Source organism: Leuciscus leuciscus, assembly GCF_965113295.1.
Source record: "Leuciscus leuciscus genome assembly, contig: HAP1_SCAFFOLD_362, whole genome shotgun sequence".
Lineage (NCBI taxonomy): Eukaryota > Metazoa > Chordata > Actinopteri > Cypriniformes > Leuciscidae > Leuciscus > Leuciscus leuciscus.
Window position 1 is genome coordinate 49,625 of NW_028118377.1, and position 18,752 is coordinate 68,376.

Sequence of the window (18,752 nt, forward strand, 5' to 3'; positions counted from 1 at the left end):
TGCTTGAGCAGTAACTCCACTCTGCAGGTGGTTACTGGCTCGCGCTGACTGCGCGCGCTGTTTTCCTCGTCCTTGATAACGTCTACGGTCTCTGCCTCGCGTGTAAGTGTTTAGAGTGTGAACTGACTGGTCCGGGGTTTGCGGCGACTTGCCTTGTATCATATCCAGTTCCCGCTTAGCACTCTCAAACGTGCGCATTCGCTGTGTCACTACTTCAAGGGATGCATTGCCGTCATCACCCATTACTTTCATTTTCATTGCCGGATCTTTTATGGAGAAAAATAATTTGTCTCGTAGCGTGGTCTCTAAATCAGTAAACTGACAGTTACTTGCCATCGTCCTGAGATCATTCACAAATGCTTCTAGACCCTGTCCTTCAGGTCTCTGGTATGCCCAAAACTGTGCACGGAGAGCCATTACTGGATTCCTCGTGTTGGAATACTGCTCGAATTTTCTGAGCACCGTATCAAAGTCATTGCGATCTTCCGCGCGTCTATCACCTTCAGCCGGTGCCCATCCAAAGTTACTGTATATATCATATCCTCTCTCTCCCAGTATCGTGAGCAAAATAGCAACCTTTTTCGCTGAAGATGCGTCACTGTTTCCCGATGCTGTGAGGAACAGGGCGAAACGTTGCTGCCACTTTTTCCACGCGGCGCTCACATTAGGACAGTCAAAGTCAAACGGCTCAGGTGGCTTATAGTGTAGAACATCCATTGTAAAATATTCATCCGTTGTTCAATGTCGTAATCCTTTTTATTAACGATAGACTTACTTCTGTTCTGACACCATGTCATATACACAACAGTCATAGCACTGGGGAGGAACTCAATTACTTTATTTCCGGTTCAGCACTACAGGTCAAGTATGCGTAGCAACGGTATTGTTTAGATCAACATGTGACAGTAAATGCACGGAGAATAAAGGCTCTTGTTGTTGCACTTATTTACTGGAGACGCAAAAAGAAATACTCCAAATCAGTGTGGGTAAAACACTACCTGGCTCGGAGGAAACATCTCGGCGAGTATCACCGTTTAGTGCAAGAGATGCGTCTACACCAAAACGGGGAAGATTTCCGTGAGTACTTTCGGGTCTCACGAGAAGAATTTGATGAGATTCTCCAGGCTGTTGGCCCAAAAATTACCAGGGAGGATACTTCATTCCGGGAGTCCATCAGCCCAGCCGAGCGCCTGGCAATTTGTCTCAGGTACAAACTTAAATCAGTATATATATATATATATATATATATAGTAATATATAGTAATATCAGTAATATAGTAATATAGTACTATAATAATATAGTAATAAAGAAACATATATAAATATGTATAGGCCTATGTGTGCATGTATATGTATGTGTGTACACACACACACACACACACACACACACACACTGTGACGAGCAGGTTTTGTTTTTGTCATGTTTCTGTTTGTGTTTGGACTTTGTTTTATTTAATTCAGTCTCCTTGATTTTGCCGGTGTTTATTGCATTCAATTATCTCTAGCTTGCTTAATCATTAGTTTCCTTGTTTCAGGTGTGTTGTCTTGTTAGTTTGTATGGTCCCTCTCGTTGTTCTCATTTGCCCCAGCTGTGTCTCATTCCCTGATTCCTTCTGTGTTTTTAAACCCTGTGTGCTCTCTTGTTCCTGGTCAGTTATTGTATGTAGGTTCTGTGTGCGTGTACCTGTTTCTCGTTCTGAGTTTATCCTGTTCTGAGTCAATTAAAGTCTACTGCTGCATTTAGATCCGACTACCGTCTCTGCTTCTATGAGAATCATGACAGAATAACTGACCACCACAAAGGATCTAGCAGGTAGTTCCCAGGATCCCGTTATGCATCCTGTAGCAGAGATCATGCGTCTCCGTCAGGGGAATCGACTCATCGAGGACTACGTGACAGACTTTCTGGAACTGGCTTATCAGACTCCTCTGGATGAGGTCTGTTTGATGCTGTTTTTCCGTGGAGGACTGTCCGAGCCCCTCTACTCGTCGATGCCTGAGCCTAACGGGACTCTGATTCAGTATATCGAGTGGGCTCTTTCCATGAGCGGTTCGTCGTTTTCAGTGGGCTTAGCAGAGGAGGTACAAGTGCTTCACGTGGGCTTCATTGAACCAGTGCTTCTCACGTGCTCCGCCGAGTCAGCGCTTCACATGAGTCCCATTGATTCAGCTTTACACATGTTCTCCGATGAACCAGCGCTTCATGAGAGGTTCGCCGAACCAACGCTGCGAGAGGATCCCGCCGAACTAGCGCTACAAATGAGTCTCGTTGAGCAAACACTTGAAGAGGGTCCTGCTGATTCTGCCCAGTTGTCTGAGTCCAGCCCTGCCCAGTTGTCTGAGTCCAGCCCTGCCCAGTTGTCTGAGTCCAGCCCTGCCCAGTTGTCTGAGTCCAGCCCTGCCCAGTTGTCTGAGTCCAGCCCTGCCCAGTTGTCTGAGTCCAGCCCTGCCCAGTTGTTTGAGCCACCGGCTGTGCGCCTTCGCCGACGTAGGAGGAAGAAGAGGAGGACTCGCTCGGCTCGATTGGTTCCGGAGGGCGTTCCCCGGCGCCTCGCCCTGCCGGCCCCGCCTCTGCGCCTCGCCCTGCCGGCCCCGCCTCTGCGCCTCGCCCTGCCGGCCCCGCCTCTGTGCCTCGCCCTGCCGCCGCCTACATTGACCCTTGCACGGCTTTACACGCCTGAGCTTCCTGTGTCGTCTACATTTTTTGTGTCGCCTAAACTTTCTATGCTGCTGGTCCCATCCAGTTTTGTGCTTCATACGCCCTGGTCCCCGTCTGAGTCTGCTCCACCCTGGTTCCCGTCTGAGTCTGCTTCGCTCTGGTCCCCGTCCAAGGGTGCCCCGCCGTGACCACCCGCACGACCTGCCCCGCCGTGGCCACCCGCACGACCTGCCCCGCCGTGGCCACCCGCGTCGATGTCGTCCTGGAGTCCATGCTCTTTAGGACGCCCGCCTCCCCCTCCCAGGTCATCGTCTTGGTCTTGAACGGCATGAGGTCACGCCTTCCGGAAGGGGGGAATTATGTGACGACCAGGTTTTGTTTTTGTCATGTTTCTGTTTGTGTTTGGACTTTGTTTTATTTAATTCAGTCTCCTTGATTTTGCCGGTGTTTATTGTATTCAATTATCTCTAGCTTGCTTAATCATTAGTTTCCTTGTTTCAGGTGTGTTGTCTTGTTAGTTTGTATGGTCCCTCTCGTTGTTCTCATTTGCCCCAGCTGTGTCTCATTCCCTGATTCCTTCTGTGTATTTAAACCCTGTGTGCTCTCTTGTTCCTGGTCAGTTATTGTATGTAGGTTCTGTGTGCGTGTACCTGTTCCTCGTTCTGAGTTTATCCTGTTCTGAGTCAATTAAAGTCTACTGCTGCATTTAGATCCGACTACCGTCTCTGCTTCTATGAGAATCATGACACACACACACATATATATATATACCCACAATTTATATTTATACAATTTATATTTTTACTGCCCACAATTTTGTTGTTGGTAAATTTGCTGTTGGCTGTATGTAAATGACCACTGTACACAACCAAATCAAGTCTACATGAAATAGTATAACATGACAGGTCATCAAATAGGCCTATAACAGTTTCTTGTCTGAAAAAAAAAAAATATATATAATTGTAATTTATAATTATGTATTATTTGTAAATATAATTTATTCTCAAGCAATATTATTTATAGCATTACCTGCATTTTTTAAATATAAATGTTTACCACCAACTTATCTTATGTCTTATATTTTCAGATACCTAGCCACTGGAGACTCATACCACTCACTGTCCTACCGCTTCCGAGTGGGCTGGTCTACAGTGTCCACCATTGTCCCTGATGTGGCAAAGGCTATCTGGGAGGGTCTGGTGCATCAGTACATGCCAGTGCCACAAGAAGAAGATTGGCAGACAATCGCCCAGGATTTTAATGTGCGCTGGAATTTCCCTAATTGTTTAGGGGCCATTGATGGTAAGCATGTGGTCATCCAAGCTCCACCCAACTCAGGCTCCCATTTCTACAATTATAAAGGAACCTATTCCATCGTATTAATAATAATAATAATAATAATACATTTTATTTGTAATGCACTTTACATTTCAGCGAAATCTCAAAGTGCTAGTAAAGTATTACTTGCAGTAGTTGATGCCAACTACTGCTTTAGGGTGATAAATGTGGGTGCTTATGGCCGTGGAAGCGATGGTGGAACCTTGAGAGACTCTGCTTTTGGCAGGGCCCTTGAAGCCGGCACCCTGAAAATCCCGCCAGATACCCATCTACCAGGTGCTGAACATCTAGGCCCACTTCCTCATGCTTTTGTTGCGGACGAAGCTTTCCCACTTCGTCGCCATCTCCTGCGGCCCTATCCGGGAAAGAACCTGCAAAGATACCAACGCATTTTCAATTACCGTCTGTCCCGGGCAGGCCCGGACTGGCCATCGGGAGCACCGGGAGATTTCCCGGTGGCCTGCCGACTAATTTGGCCTGCTGCCAGCCAGCGTTTATTTTTTTATTTTTTTTATCTATTATCATTATTTTTTTATACTACTACCTTTACCAGTGTCCAGTGATCATTTTCGAATTCGTCATTTAATAAAATTATTATAATAAAATAAAATCATTAATCTGTTAGTCTTGACTGGCAAGGCTACGATTCCACTTTAAGCATCAGCCAAACGGTTAAACAGAAAATGCGAGCAGCACCCGATGATGGAGAGAAAACAGCCAGGTGGAGCAGAGAGGGAAAGGACAACGAAAAAGAAAGCACTCAGAGAACAAGCAGCAAAATGTTGCAAAATGAATGACCTGTTCAGGGCTTCAAGTGCAGGTCAGTTTCATCTGTAAATACTGTACTTTTTTCTTCGTTAACTTAGTATTGAAATGCTAGCAAATGTTAGCGGTAGCGCCCCTATTAGTCACTCAAAATACTGTATGCTCAAGGAGATTACTATTATTTAGTGTAAAGTTACATTAGTAATTTAGCAGACAAATTTTAACATTTATGTGGTACTAGGAGCAGGGAGACAGGAGTGATAGTGCAGACATCAACAAAAAAATAATGCAATAACATTTTATTAGACAATTTAGAAAATTATGTCTGCCCATTTGTGAGGTGTAAAAAAAAATTCCTTTCCTTTCATTTTTTTTTTCATTTTTTTTTTTTATCAAATGAAGGTGGAGACAGTCAACCTAGCACTAGCTGTGGTGCAATGATCATACATTCAGCCAGGGAGTGAGATGACATGTAGTAGCAAAATAAGAATTTTTAAAAAAAAAAATCATATTGTATGAAATATAGCCTAGTGTTGCTAAATGTTGGATATTTAAGTAATTTTTAAGATGAAAACACTAGTACTCTACTTTACTTAGTGTATGAGGCTGATGATACTGGTGGAAGTGAGAGACATAGAGATATTAGGGTAACTGAAGAGAAGGAAAAGGGAAGTGAGGATACTGTTCAAGAGAAAGCCTTTAATTATTTTACACGGCCCCAGCCTAAGGATTTAGACCAATAAATGTAATTTAGGAAAAAATAGGGTTGTCTGTGTTTCTAAATTTTATTTGGGTCCATGGGATGGCCTGGATGGGTGTGGGATTTCCCGGCCTGAAATTGTGTCCCAGTCCGGCCCTGGTCCCGGGCCAGGCTAGTTGTGGAAAATGCATTTGGCATTCTTGCATCTAGGTTCAGGATGTACCACAGGGTCATGGGTCAGCACCCTCAAAATGTCGAAGCATGTGTGAAAGCGACATGTGTCCTCCACAATCTCCTGCGGAGAAGCAAAACCACTAACCCCTCTGCACCAATGGAGGTAACAAACAGCAGCATGCAAGGCATCGCCCGTCAAGGTGCTAACAATTCCTCGAGGGAGGCCGTCCATGTGAGGGAAACCTACGCATCTTACTTTTCCTCTGTACATGGTGAGGTTCCATGGCAGCATCTGGTGTAGAAGTCCTTCCAACAGACCAAAGGCCCTTTTAAGGGCCACCACAGTTTCACAAAAGGCTTTTTTCCAGTTCAGTGTGTATGGTCTCTTATTTATGTTCATGCTAAAGCTGTTAAACCTATTTAAATTATACTAAATAGAGAATTTAATAATTTATATGTCAATCATATTTAATGCAAATTTATCTTGGTACTGGTTGCTAAAACAACAATGCATGGTAGCAATTAACACAAGTTCAAGTAAATGAGTACTCAAAATCTTTATTAAAGAACAATTTGTCAGTGAACATGTCAGAACATAATAGCGTCTGTGTGTGAGTGTGTGTCAGTGAACATGTCAGAACATAATAACATGTGTGTGTACTGTGTGTGTGTGTGTGTGTGTGTGTGTCAGTCAGTGAACATATCAGAACATAATAGCGTCTGTGTGTGAGTGTGTCAGTGAACATGTCAGAACATAATAACATATGTGTGTGTGTGTGTGTGTGTGTGTGTGTGTGTGTGTGTGTCAGTCAGTGAACATATCAGAACATAATAGCGTCTGTGTGTGAGTGTGTCAGTGAACATGTCAGAACATAATAACATATGTGTGTGTGTGTGTGTGTGTGTGTGTGTGTGTGTGTGTGTGTGTGTGTGTGTGTGTCAGTCAGTGAACATATCAGAACATAATAACGTGTGTGTGTGTACTGTATGTATGCGTTTGTGTGTGTGTGTAAAGAGGTCCAGCCAGATAGGAGGTCCAGTTGAAAATTTCTGCAGGAAAAGGAGAGATAACTTTAGCACCATTATTTCACATTCAAAAAATTTAAAGAGAGATCTTCAAAACTCACAGTTAAACTCAGCCTCAAACATTAGCTGGTGGATTTTCAGCTTGGTGAGTTCCCTGCATTTAGGCTTTCACTCTGTAGAAACTGCATATCAGGATCTTCTGATCCAGCAGGGGCAGGAGAGTTGGAAGTTTGTATGGCTTCAACGATTGTCCGCTCAAAAGAAGATATAGATCCTGCTTCAACTCTCCTCCGGCGTTGTCGTGGCTGGGCAAAGTCTTTTCCACTCTGCTTCTTTCTGCTCTCCTCCTCTACAGTCATGTCCTCTCCCAGACAGTCCATCCTACTCTCTTCTGCACTGATCTCTACTCTTATTTCTGTTGTGTCCTGTCCTACCTGCTTTTCTTGCACATGTATTTCCTCTGCCATTACTTCTGCACTATCTTCCTCATTTCTTCTCCCTTCTCCTATCTCCACTTCCATGTTCCCAGATGTGGGCCAAGAAGAGATAAATGGTAAGAGGAAAGACATGATGTGATAGTAACGCCAAGGGCGTTTCTGGCTGGCAGCTGCTCCGCTTTTTCTTTTCTTCTCCTCTCTCCTTTCCCTGACATAAACATCACGGAGATCCCTCCACTTTTTCCTGCACTCATCCACTGTTAAGTTTAAAAACAATTACATAACTGTAAACTTAACTCACATAACTGTAAATTTACATCATAAGTAACTAATCAAATTACAAAAACATGAAGAGTGAATTTTAGTTTATTATTAATGCATTAGCCTACACCCAACACTGCTAATTTCATACTGCTAGTTAAAACTGCTATTTTTTTAAATTTCAGACTAATTTCATACTGCTAGTTCATATCAAAGTAGCATATGAGCATAACTTTTTAAATGAAACAAAATTTTAAAAACTGATAGCATTGTTCATTGTTACAGTATGTAAACCACGTGGAATAATACAACTGCATTGAAATACTAGGCTAGATGGTAATAGGCGGGACAACGATTTGCATTCATTCTGCACATTTGGCAATCAAAACCCACCTGGCAGACCGACAATCTCGCTAACTCTCTTCCAAGCTTCATTTTTTCTGCTGACGTTTCTGTATGATTCGAGAGTAATATCATACAGAATGGGGTATTCGGAGACCGCGAGAATCAACTTCTCTCCCATGTTGGCGTGTACGATCGTAATGAAAGTTCCGTGCGACTGCCACTAGGGGGCAAATTCCGACAGTCGTGTCCGAATGTCGTGTATAGTGGAAAGACGGCTTGACAGTCACGTTATTTCCGTATTACATTAATGTGCACGCGAGTTTTATTTATTTTTATATCGTGTATTCTCTGTGTAAATCCATGCACCGAACGTACGTTCAGTACGAATACGTACCGTTCCACCCCTAATGGGTATCGGATCGGATTCTTTTTTTTTCTCCCCTCCGATATCAGATCTAGCGTTTTGGGCCAGTATCGGCACGATACCGATGCCGTGGATCGGATCGGGACATCCCTATATATTACTATACAGTATATTACGCACTTTTGGGGTTATTTGGTCTGTTGAAATACCTTGTTGATGCTTTTACACTTTTAAATTTCCTTTTAATGTTGGATGGTTGAAGGGTGAGTAGATTAATGTCATCTCATTGTGACACTTCTTTAACGTATTGCGTTCATAGAGCGAGCGTTTCACTGATTGTTTACAGTTTAACAGAAGTTACACCCATAATTCGCGCAACGCATCATGGGGTGCAGGAATAATGTGGATATTAGTTTAATATTTTTACACTATATGTTGGATTATTGCATGGGCGTCGGAACCATTGTATATGGGTGGGACAAGACCCACCCACTTTTTAAGACCAATGATATTATACCTATGTATTATACCCACTCACTTTTACCGTCTCTAATTCAGCGCATTTGTCTGTTCGCTTTTCAGAGCGCCGTCAGTCAAATCCATTCCACTTGAGGAATTCCCTGATAAATTAAACTCCATTTCCGCTGAATCGCTATATTATATTTCTCAACGAGCCGCAACTGACGAAAGTAACCGCCCGTTGTACCCTTCCAGTCAAATATTGCGTTGCAAACATCAATAACAGCTTTAAGTTGTCATTGCTGGCAAATGACCATGGAATTAGGGTGATAATCCACCGATAGCTGTGCATTTAATGCACGACGTGGAGGCAAAGAACCGCCCGGCGTGAAGTGGAGTTTAGTTTACTTGTTTAATTAAAAGGCACCAGAATACATGGTATTTACTCCAGTAACATTTTTCTGGGGGAGGACCCACCCACTTTTTTTTTTCTTCCGACGCCCATGGATTATTGTCACGTTTATTATTTGTATGTGACTGGCATTCAATAAAAAAAAAATATATATTTTTAGATTCAAAATAATAATATTTTTTTAGATTAAAAAAAATATTTTTTAAATCTATAGTGTTTCATCGCCATCTACTGGCCTGGCAGCCAGTGTTGCCAACTTAGCGCCTTTGTCGCTATTTTTAGCGACTTTTCAGACCCCCTTAGCGACATATTTTCAAAAAAGCGACTAGCGACAAATCTAGCGACTTTTTGGACAAACCTCAGTGACCTCCAAATGTTGCCAGCACAGTCCTGCGAGCGCGAGGTCTTGCTTTCTCCCTGCCGTCACACCTCTCTCTGCGTCTACCCTGTTCGGTGAATGAGAGGAGCAGCAGCACGGCAGCTGACAGACGTGAATGAATTGTTTCTACGCACTTATCTGCTTCTCTTTTGTTTTATATTTAAGAATTTAGTTTGACCATTTTTTCCCCTTTCTTTTCTTGAGATTATCACTTGTAATACTCACTATTACAGTGCTTTACTTCACCCAGTTCCCGAACTCTCTCAATTCAGATAATTTTACTCATAGAAAATGCAGTCATTCACTATCTAGCCTACTCGTTAAATTGTCTGACAAAAAAAATTATATATGAAATGAGAACAGCTTTATTGTACAATCGGCTATATTATATTATATTATATTATATTATATTATATTATATTATATTAATACAGTTTGTGAGCATGAATTTAATGAGAAAACACATAGGCAGGCAGAACGCAAGTACGACGCGATGACGTCATGAATATGCTAATTGACGTATGACGTCATCTAGCGACATTTAGCGACTTTTAGGGAAGGCGTTAGCTACTTTCCTTTGAAAATAGTTGGCAACACTGCTGGCAGCAGAATGCAGCGTTTTTAGTCGTTTTCACAGATTCGTGTGAATGTGGATCGTTTTGACAATGATGTCGTCAGTATGAGGAAAACTCAAAGGAAATACTTCTCCGTTTTAAGCGTATCGTTGTCGTGTCGTGTAAGCGTACCCTTAGAATGGTGAGTGCATGTCTTGTGGACTTACCACTCATACCCTTCCCATAATGCTCTGTTCTGGATCCTGTCAATCTTCAGAATGCTGAAGTCTTTCATGGTGCGATAGAACTCTTCACTGATTCTGATGTATTCACTTGACGTGCTCTGCAGCGACACTCTCTGCGAAGAAACAGCACAGGATAACATCCACATGTTGAACAAATCAATGTCATTGTGAAGGAATCAGAAAATCTGCGCTCACCTTGTATCCGATTTCAGGAGTCACAGCTTCATCCCAGTGTTCCGGCAGAGCCTTTAAATTGTTAAATGTCCTGAAAACAGATGTGAAGAGTGTTCTGTCATACACGTTTTTTAGAACGTTTTTGAGAGAGAATGAGTCTGAGCGCAGGAGTATTTTCTTACGTTGTCTTGATTGTTCGTACATCAGCTGACGACACAAATTTGGGACGACATGCGACGAGTTTTTTGAGTAAGTAGAGTTTGTTTTCCTGGATCATATCTGAAGAGCAAGATCAGTCAAGATGGCATTAAGATGACAGTCATCGTATTCAGCCTTACTAGCCGCGTTTCCACTGTCGGGCTAGGGCTAACAGCGAGCCGAGCCGTGCCAGTGGCCTCGGGCCTCAAGCACCGGGCTTGCGTTTCCACTGCCGGGCCATTAGCCCTGCAGCGCTGCCCTAAACCCCGCCCTTAACACGCCTTCCTGGATCAAACGTCATACAACCCCACCCATTACGGCGGGAATTATGATGTTCATTCAGGCAGGACACTAGCTTGCTAAAATTACAGAACGATCAAGATGGAGAGGACCGAAGCGTCTGTTTGTTTACTCTTTTTTGGTTTTTGCTTGGTGGAAGATGAGGCAGCAAAGCCAAGATAAGAAGATGGAGGTTCAGCGGCGACAACGCCGAAAGCTTATGTTGGCTGCAAGGCGAAAGAGAGCGATCCAACGACGTGCGATTCGGTTACAGCGAATGCAGAGTCGCCAGCAATGGATGGAAACGGTAAATATTTCCGTTTATAGTATAGTTCATTCGTATCTTGTAGTCGATGTGAGCATAACTTCAAATCATATAGCACAGAGTTGTTTTTATGAGCTTTCATTAACTGTCTTTACGTTACTGTCTGCTGAAAAAACACAAATATTTTGCTAGCTTATCATATCTTGCTTGCTATATTAATATAATTAGGAGGTAACGTTAATGTTAAACTTTCATTGTATTATTCGTCTGATAATACATCTATTTATACCCATGATTTTGTATATGCATATGTATTTCGCATAATTAGGGAAGTAGCCTAGTGTTTATAGTACCACTTTGTTCATGTTAGTTCACAGTGCGTTAACGGATTTTAACAAATAAAACATTGGAGTGTAAAAATGTATTAGTAAATGGGTTAGCAAATATTTATAAATGCTGTAGAAGTGCCTTTCATTTATGTTCATGTACAGATCTGTAACATAATTATGGAATTAATGTTTACACTTCATTCTATTATTTTCCAGATGATGCATCACTACTACACCAATATAATGCGGACCGCAGCGAACAAGTGACTGGTGGGAGAACACTGCTCAAAGATTTACAGATGAGCAGTGGCTGGGCGACTTCAGAGTTTCCCGAGAAACATTCACATACATTTGTACAACTCTGAAGCCTGCACTACAGCGACAAGATACAACATATCGATTATGCATTCCTCTGGAGAAACGGGTAGCCATTGCATTGTATAAACTAGCATCAACAACAGAGTACAGGACGGTAGCCAACCTGTTTGCTGTCAGTCGGACTTCTGTTTGCCGCTGTGTGCATGACTTTTGCAAGGCTGTGATTGCAATACTTCATCAAAACACCAGACCAGGACAAACTAGCTGAGATGGCAGATTACTTCGAAGAGAGGTTTGGAATTCCACTGTGCGTGGGTGCTATTGATGGTTCTCACATCCCTATATTAAAACCTCCACAATATCAATCAGATTTCCACAACAGAAAAGGTTGGCACTCCATAATTTTACAAGCAACTGTGGATGGCAAAGGGATGTTCTGGGACCTGAATGTTGGACAGCCAGGGAGAGAACACGACGCTAGTGTCCTCAGAAAGTCACGCCTATGGGCTTGGGCCACAAACAGTAATGGTTTTTCTGGCAGAGTAAAAAACATATGTGGAACTGATGTTGGCTACTTCATTCTTGGTGATTCTGAACTTTACAACATGCGAACAAGTCGAGCCCGTTGTGTGGTTGAACATGCGTTTGGGAGGTTGAAAGGAAGGTGGAAGTGTCTCAGTAAGCGAAATGACTGCAATGTAAATGTTGTTGTTGATATGGTGGAGACATGCTGTACACTGCACAACTTGTGTGAATTGTACATGGACAGATTTATACCAGAGTGGTGTGATCGTGATAAAGATGCTGAACGTTCACCTTGCAATGTTGGTGATGAGCGTTCAGATGCAAGAAGTGCTCTGCAACAGTTGTTCATGCAGCAGCAATAATTGTAAGTTGTTGTTATATTGTGTTTGTTACAAATACAATATTTGAAATGAAGATTTGGCGTAACCCTGTTTTGTGACTTGAATACAATTCTTTATCCTAAATGGTACATGGTTACATCAGACATGATTTGATCAATAAGCAATAGGCCATTTAAGCATACAGAGTGAATACTGCAATATTTTTTTAAATAACATACAATTAAACAATCTTCTCACTATTTTTAAATAAAATCAAAAATACTCCGCTCTACAGGTATGTTTTTATGTATTTATTGCAGTTGTAAGTATTTGTCTGTTCAAATGTTTTTAGATATGGTCACTTCTGTTAATGGTACTTTTAAATGTGAAACTGCTTACACTGTTTACAGTATTACAGAATACAAAAGGTGCCCATCAGAAAGCCGTTTAAATAATGTGCCCATCAATAAGCATAGTAGTCTATACCAATAAATGTCTTATAGCCTAAATATCATTCTACTGACTAGGATTGTATTTGCATTACAGAATACAAAAGGTGCCCATCAGAAAGCCGTTTAAAAAATGTGTCCATCAGTATGCATAGTTGTCTATACCAATACCTGCCTTAATGGCTTATCTGAGTCACAAAGTCTTTATATTTAGTTTATTATCATGTAGGAAACTTTTACAATAGGTTTTCATAAGAATTTTTTTTTTTCTAACATATATGCAGTGTGAACTAACATGAACCAACAATGAATTACTAAAAAGAATGTATTTAAGTAACATTAATTTTACATATATGCCTTATAATATGTGTATAATATTTTACTATAATAATGTGTATTTTGCTTTTGATAATGTGCCCCTTAATAAGCATGATTTCCATTTGCCTCAGTTATAATAGCACAGCTATTACTTTATTTATATATTAAGTTCACATCAGAGTGCAAAAATACAAAGGTGCTTATAAAATGTGCATACAAATGTGCATACATACACATACAAATGAAACAAAACAGGTGCTTTTGAGAAGTACTATTACAAATGTGCACACAAACGAAACGGCAGGTGAATTTAAGTAGCCGCCTACTATTTACACAAAAAAAACTATTAAGGCAAACAGAAAGATAGATGTTTTGTCGATCTACTTCCGCTGGAGAAGGGCTGCGGTCAAATTACTGAAGACTGATGCAAAAGACTCAGATTCTTTCTGTCTTTGTGACATCTCCTCCCGTCTGAGTTGTGCATCATAGTCCAATTCCTCTCGTCTCATCATCATTTCTTTCTTCATTTCTTCTCTTCTCAGCTCCCGCTCTTCTTCCATCTGTTGCTGTGTTATGTCCCGCATACACTGCAAAAACTCACTTGATGCCAAATTTGCAGCTTTGCGTTTGCGACTCTCTGTAAAAGCAGACACAAAAATAAGCAGGATATTTGGGATGTCTTCTGATAGATTATAGATTGTGGTATAGCACATACAGTATACCAAACTGTGAAGTTTGTTACATGTATTTAGCAGATACATTAAACGCAAAAATACCTGGTCTAGTCCTTTGTGGAATGTGATGTGATCCTCCTCTTATTATGGTTAGATCTTCAGGGCCGCCATGTCTCTCTGTAATAAACATATATTTAGAATAATTACATACTGCGTGAAGAGCTTCAAGACCACTACCAGTCAGATAATGTTACCATGGTGACAAATTAACAAGTTACAAATCACGTGACGCATTACAAGTAACGTGCATTATATAATCAGTTTACTTTATCGCTGCAACTTTATAAATTTACTCATAAATATTTTAGTTACTTGTTTAATTATATACTTGTTAAATATTTAAGTTACTTAAAAAAGTAATGCGTTACTTTTTATTTTAATTAATTTGCTTTAACACTTTATTAAGTACTGAATTAAAACATAAAAAAAAAAAAAAAAAGAGTTGTACGGTAGCTAATATAAAAATGAAACAAAGAATGTCATTTTTTAAGGGAGTAATGCAATATTGTAACGCATTTCTTTTAGAAGTAACTTTCTCCAACACTGCTCACACTGCTCGTCTGTATCATGGTAAAGGTGATTTTTTAGGTTACCCTGGAAGCTGAGGGTGTAGGTATGTGATCCGGCTGTGAACTCCACCACGGCACTGCTATCGGCACTGCTATGGCGCTTTTCCACTGCATGGTACGGCTCGGTTCGGCTCGGTACGGTTCGGCTCGCTTCGCTTTTCCACTGCGTGGTACGACTCGACTCGGTACGGCACGGTTCGGTTCACTTTAGCTCGGTTGCTTTTCCACTGCAGTTAGTACCGCTTCAAAGTGGGTGGGACTGATCGTTATAGTTGCCGTCTCTACTGCCATGACATCATCATATTAAAAGCACAATATGTTTTATTTTTTATTTAAAAATATAAAAAATCACTATATCTATGTTATATATTTTTTAAAGTTGTGTATTTACATTATCCCGACAGTTCCAATTAACTTCTAAATCCAGAGAAATTAATATTTTAATTCGAAGACACGGGCCGTGTCTTTATTTCCGTTTTGTCGCCGTCAATGCCGTCATATCCGTGTTGTCTCTGGTTTCCGCTCGTGCTGCCATGGCAACCAGAGCTATGAACCAGAGCCCTCTGATAGTAACCAAACTGACGCGGACAACTGTGTAGTTCGCAATGTCTATTTGCACGCTGTTGTTGTTTCGTTCAAACATTATGGACCATGGCAAGCAGACTTTGGATAAAAAAGGAGAACTAAACCGAGAATCAATATCAGTGCGGTGTTTTCGAGATGTCGAGAGCTCCCATGGACACTATATAAACGAGAGCTCCACGTCCGAGACTTCGACAACTCCTACATGTACTTTATTAAACAGGTGAGCACATTTACATAAAACTAATCAAGGTTATATAGTTCAACAATGATAAAATGTTAGAATATGATCTGTATGTTATTCTAATGTTGATCTAGCTAGCTTACTGCTAGTCTCATACAGACAAACTAACGTTAACACATACATTTCAACACATTCAAATGCAGTTTAGAGTGATAGTGTAATGTTAGACCAAGTGAAACAGCACTGCGTTACCTCTCAAGTTTAATTTGTCTAATAAACTGACCTGTGAGTAGTAATTCTGCGTGTAGTTCGGTAGAATGAAATGTCCATATTCCTTTTATATCCGCGGGACTCGCGTCGCGTGTGGAGCTGATAGCTGTCTCTTAGCAATCCCGAACTGCTTCATATCACAGTCATGATAAAAGCATCGATGTATTCAGTAATCCATATACATTATTAGATCGGTCGGCTTGACGTTGACGACAAAATCCATAATTCATAGCAAATGTTGCGTCATCAATCTACGCCTTTGTTATTGTAAATAGGTTAGCGACCCCTAGTGGAGAAAAAATCCCATACTGTACGTTTAAATGCGAATTTTTCATTCCGTGTTTCCCCATACGCTCCTCGGCAACCAACGAGAGGAACGTCTGCACCTCGTCCACTGACCACGATTCAGCCATTTCTTTTTTTGAAGCAAATACTTTTAAAACAGGCGCTACAGCGTTGGCTGTTGTCTACTGGCTATTTAAATCTAGCGGGTTTAGTGTCTCGTGTTGTAAATACAATGATGCTGGTAGTGATGATTCTGTCTGACCAATCAGTGATCTGCAGTGTTTTCACGTCACATTTTAGTATCGGTACGGTACGCTTGGAACCTCAACAGAGGTGGTACCATTTAAAGCGAGCCGAAGCGAGCCGTACCGTACCATGCAGTGGAAATGCGCCATAAGTGAGCCGTACCGAACTGAGCCGTACCGTACCATGCAGTGGAAAAGCGCCATATAACCCGTTGGACCCCATTGAAGACATGTTATAATCTCTACTCAAACCAATACATTCTCCATTTCTTTGTCCTTGATTCCAACCCGTTTTCTCTTTCATGAATTGATGTATGTATGGGACTAGTATTTCTTTTTTTTTCTTCTTTTTTTGTAAAAGGGGACCTATTATCCCCCTTTTCACAAGATGTAAAATAAGTCTCTGATGTCCCCAGAGTGTGTATGTGAAGTTTTAGCTCAAAATACCCAACAGACCAGACTGATCTCATGAAATGGCGTATGTATGACACGCCAATTCGTATTTCCATTTTTGGCGTGTTATCAACACGCATAATCGATTTTCAGCGTGTTTATCAACGCCGGTGACTTAACGTTACATTACTGTATATATAAATATATATGACCTACCCCAACCGCGTCCCTAAACCTACCCGTCACTGGGGTTAATACCATTTATGAGTGTTCCCCTACCATCCTAGGAAAAAAAATATTGCTCCCCAGATGTAGATATACATTTTGCTCAGTTTCGCTCGGACATTTAACGGCGTACACATACACGCGGAATCACTCTGACGTTTAACGGCGTAGACATACACGCGGAAGATGACGGTTCGTTTCGGCGTGGACATACACACGGATAGCTCAAAATGCGTATAAATAACACGCCACTTGACTTGAAAGTGGCGTGTATGTTTACGCAAAGTCATGATGTCATGATGTCATGTTGAACAGACCATTTTTTACAGCATGTTTAAATTGTCACTTTTTGAGGCTCAGAAAAACATGCCGTTTTAGTGTGTGCCCTTTATGCAAATGAGCTGCTGCTGCACAACACAGGGGGCGGAGCCTCACAAGCTCGCGCTCAGAGCCTGGACAATCTCATCTCACGGAATGATGATAATATCAAAACAGAAACTCTCAGTAACGGTGTTCATTTCGACCCGGAGTCGGACAATAATGCCCACAGAGCCAAAGAATATATGCTGTATGGAGATGGAACAGGTATAGTTTAGTTTAATTACGATTATAACCTATGTGTCATTGCTTGGCTATCCTCTATAAAAGGAACACACCGACTTTTTGGGACTTTAGCTTATTCACCGTATCCCCCAGAGTTAGATAAGTCCATACATACCCTTTTCATCTCCATGCGTGCCGTAACTCTGTCTGACGCACCCACCGCTAGCCTAGCTTAGCACAAAGACTGGAGGTAAACGGCTTCAGCTAGCATACTGCTCCCAATAAGTGACAAAATAACGCCAACATTTTCCTATTTACATGATGTGATTTGTATAGTCACAGCGTGTACAAACAACAAGGTCACACGAGACACAGCCGCCATCTTTAAGCCTGCTGACGACCCCATCCGAATGATGGCCAAAAATATACTGATGAGTTTAATAAAGTTTATTGTACATCACACAAAACATGAAGCGTCAGTTTTACTACAGAAAAGCACCGTAAGAGCTGAGTAAACACTGTATAAGAAGTGCGTAAGTACATAATGTTAAACAAATTTCGTTTGAGTCGAGGGAGTATTTTCCTAGAAAATAAAATGAATCCACCACGTCTTCAGCGGCTGGCTCGGATTTCGGGAGTAAATATAGAGAGAGCTATGTGAATTAATACATCCAGCCACACAACAACTACATTCTCGTCAGTGCAGCAATGGCGGATGTGAACAACGCATAGACAGTAATAGAAGTGGACACAGCGACCCCACAGACTTCAACGGAGAAAAGTGAAGTCAATTAGACTTCAGGTCTAATTGAGGGTACCCAAATACCTGTGTATTTAAAGGTGCATTAAGTCATGTTTATTTGAACAATATGTAACTTTATTTTAAGGTGTCATTGTTACAGTGTAATTATATATTTAAGTACTGAGTAACTACATGTACTTACTATAGGGTTAGGTTTAGGGTATGGTTGAGGGTTAGCATGTAATTATGCATAATTTACTGTTATTACTATGGTAAGTACATGTAACATATCAAGGACACTGTAAAATAAAGTGTTACCCATTTTTATTGTGGAACAAATTGATATTTTACTATTTGTAAATTAGCAATTGATTTTTTTTTTTTTTTACTACTGCACAGCACCATTTTATCACCAGCATTTTTTAAAAATAACTTTGTAGTTAATTGTTTTGTTAAATGAGAGAATAAATGCAAGTTTATATTTTCTTTAAGATTATGTAACTTCTGTATGTAAAAGTCTGTATCATTAAATGGTAACTTGTCTTTCTGTTGTTATTTTTTAGATGTTTGTTGTAACTAAATGCTTATGTAATTCAAGATGCTTTAGTAAAACCATGGTTAAACTGTGGTAATACAGCCAATTTGTGGTACATGAACCATGGTTTAAAAAAGAGAACTAAAAAACAC

General features: G+C 40.9%; 1 protein-coding gene across 1 annotated transcript; it reads right to left on the reverse strand.

Annotated features, from left to right (window-relative positions):
* Positions 1 to 6,220: 6,220 nt before the first annotated feature.
* Positions 6,221 to 14,672, reverse strand: LOC309491568 (protein mono-ADP-ribosyltransferase PARP12-like). The gene is made up of 5 exons (XM_082190629.1): positions 14,621 to 14,672; positions 10,475 to 10,571; positions 10,314 to 10,383; positions 6,764 to 10,231; positions 6,221 to 6,686 (listed from the first exon to the last, which is right to left on the reverse strand). The coding sequence occupies exons 2-4, from the start codon at positions 10,567 to 10,569 to the stop codon at positions 10,097 to 10,099; spliced, it is 300 nt and encodes a 99-aa protein (XP_082046755.1). The 5' UTR covers positions 10,570 to 10,571; positions 14,621 to 14,672; the 3' UTR covers positions 6,221 to 6,686; positions 6,764 to 10,096.
* Between the last annotated feature and the right edge of the window lie 4,080 nt (positions 14,673 to 18,752).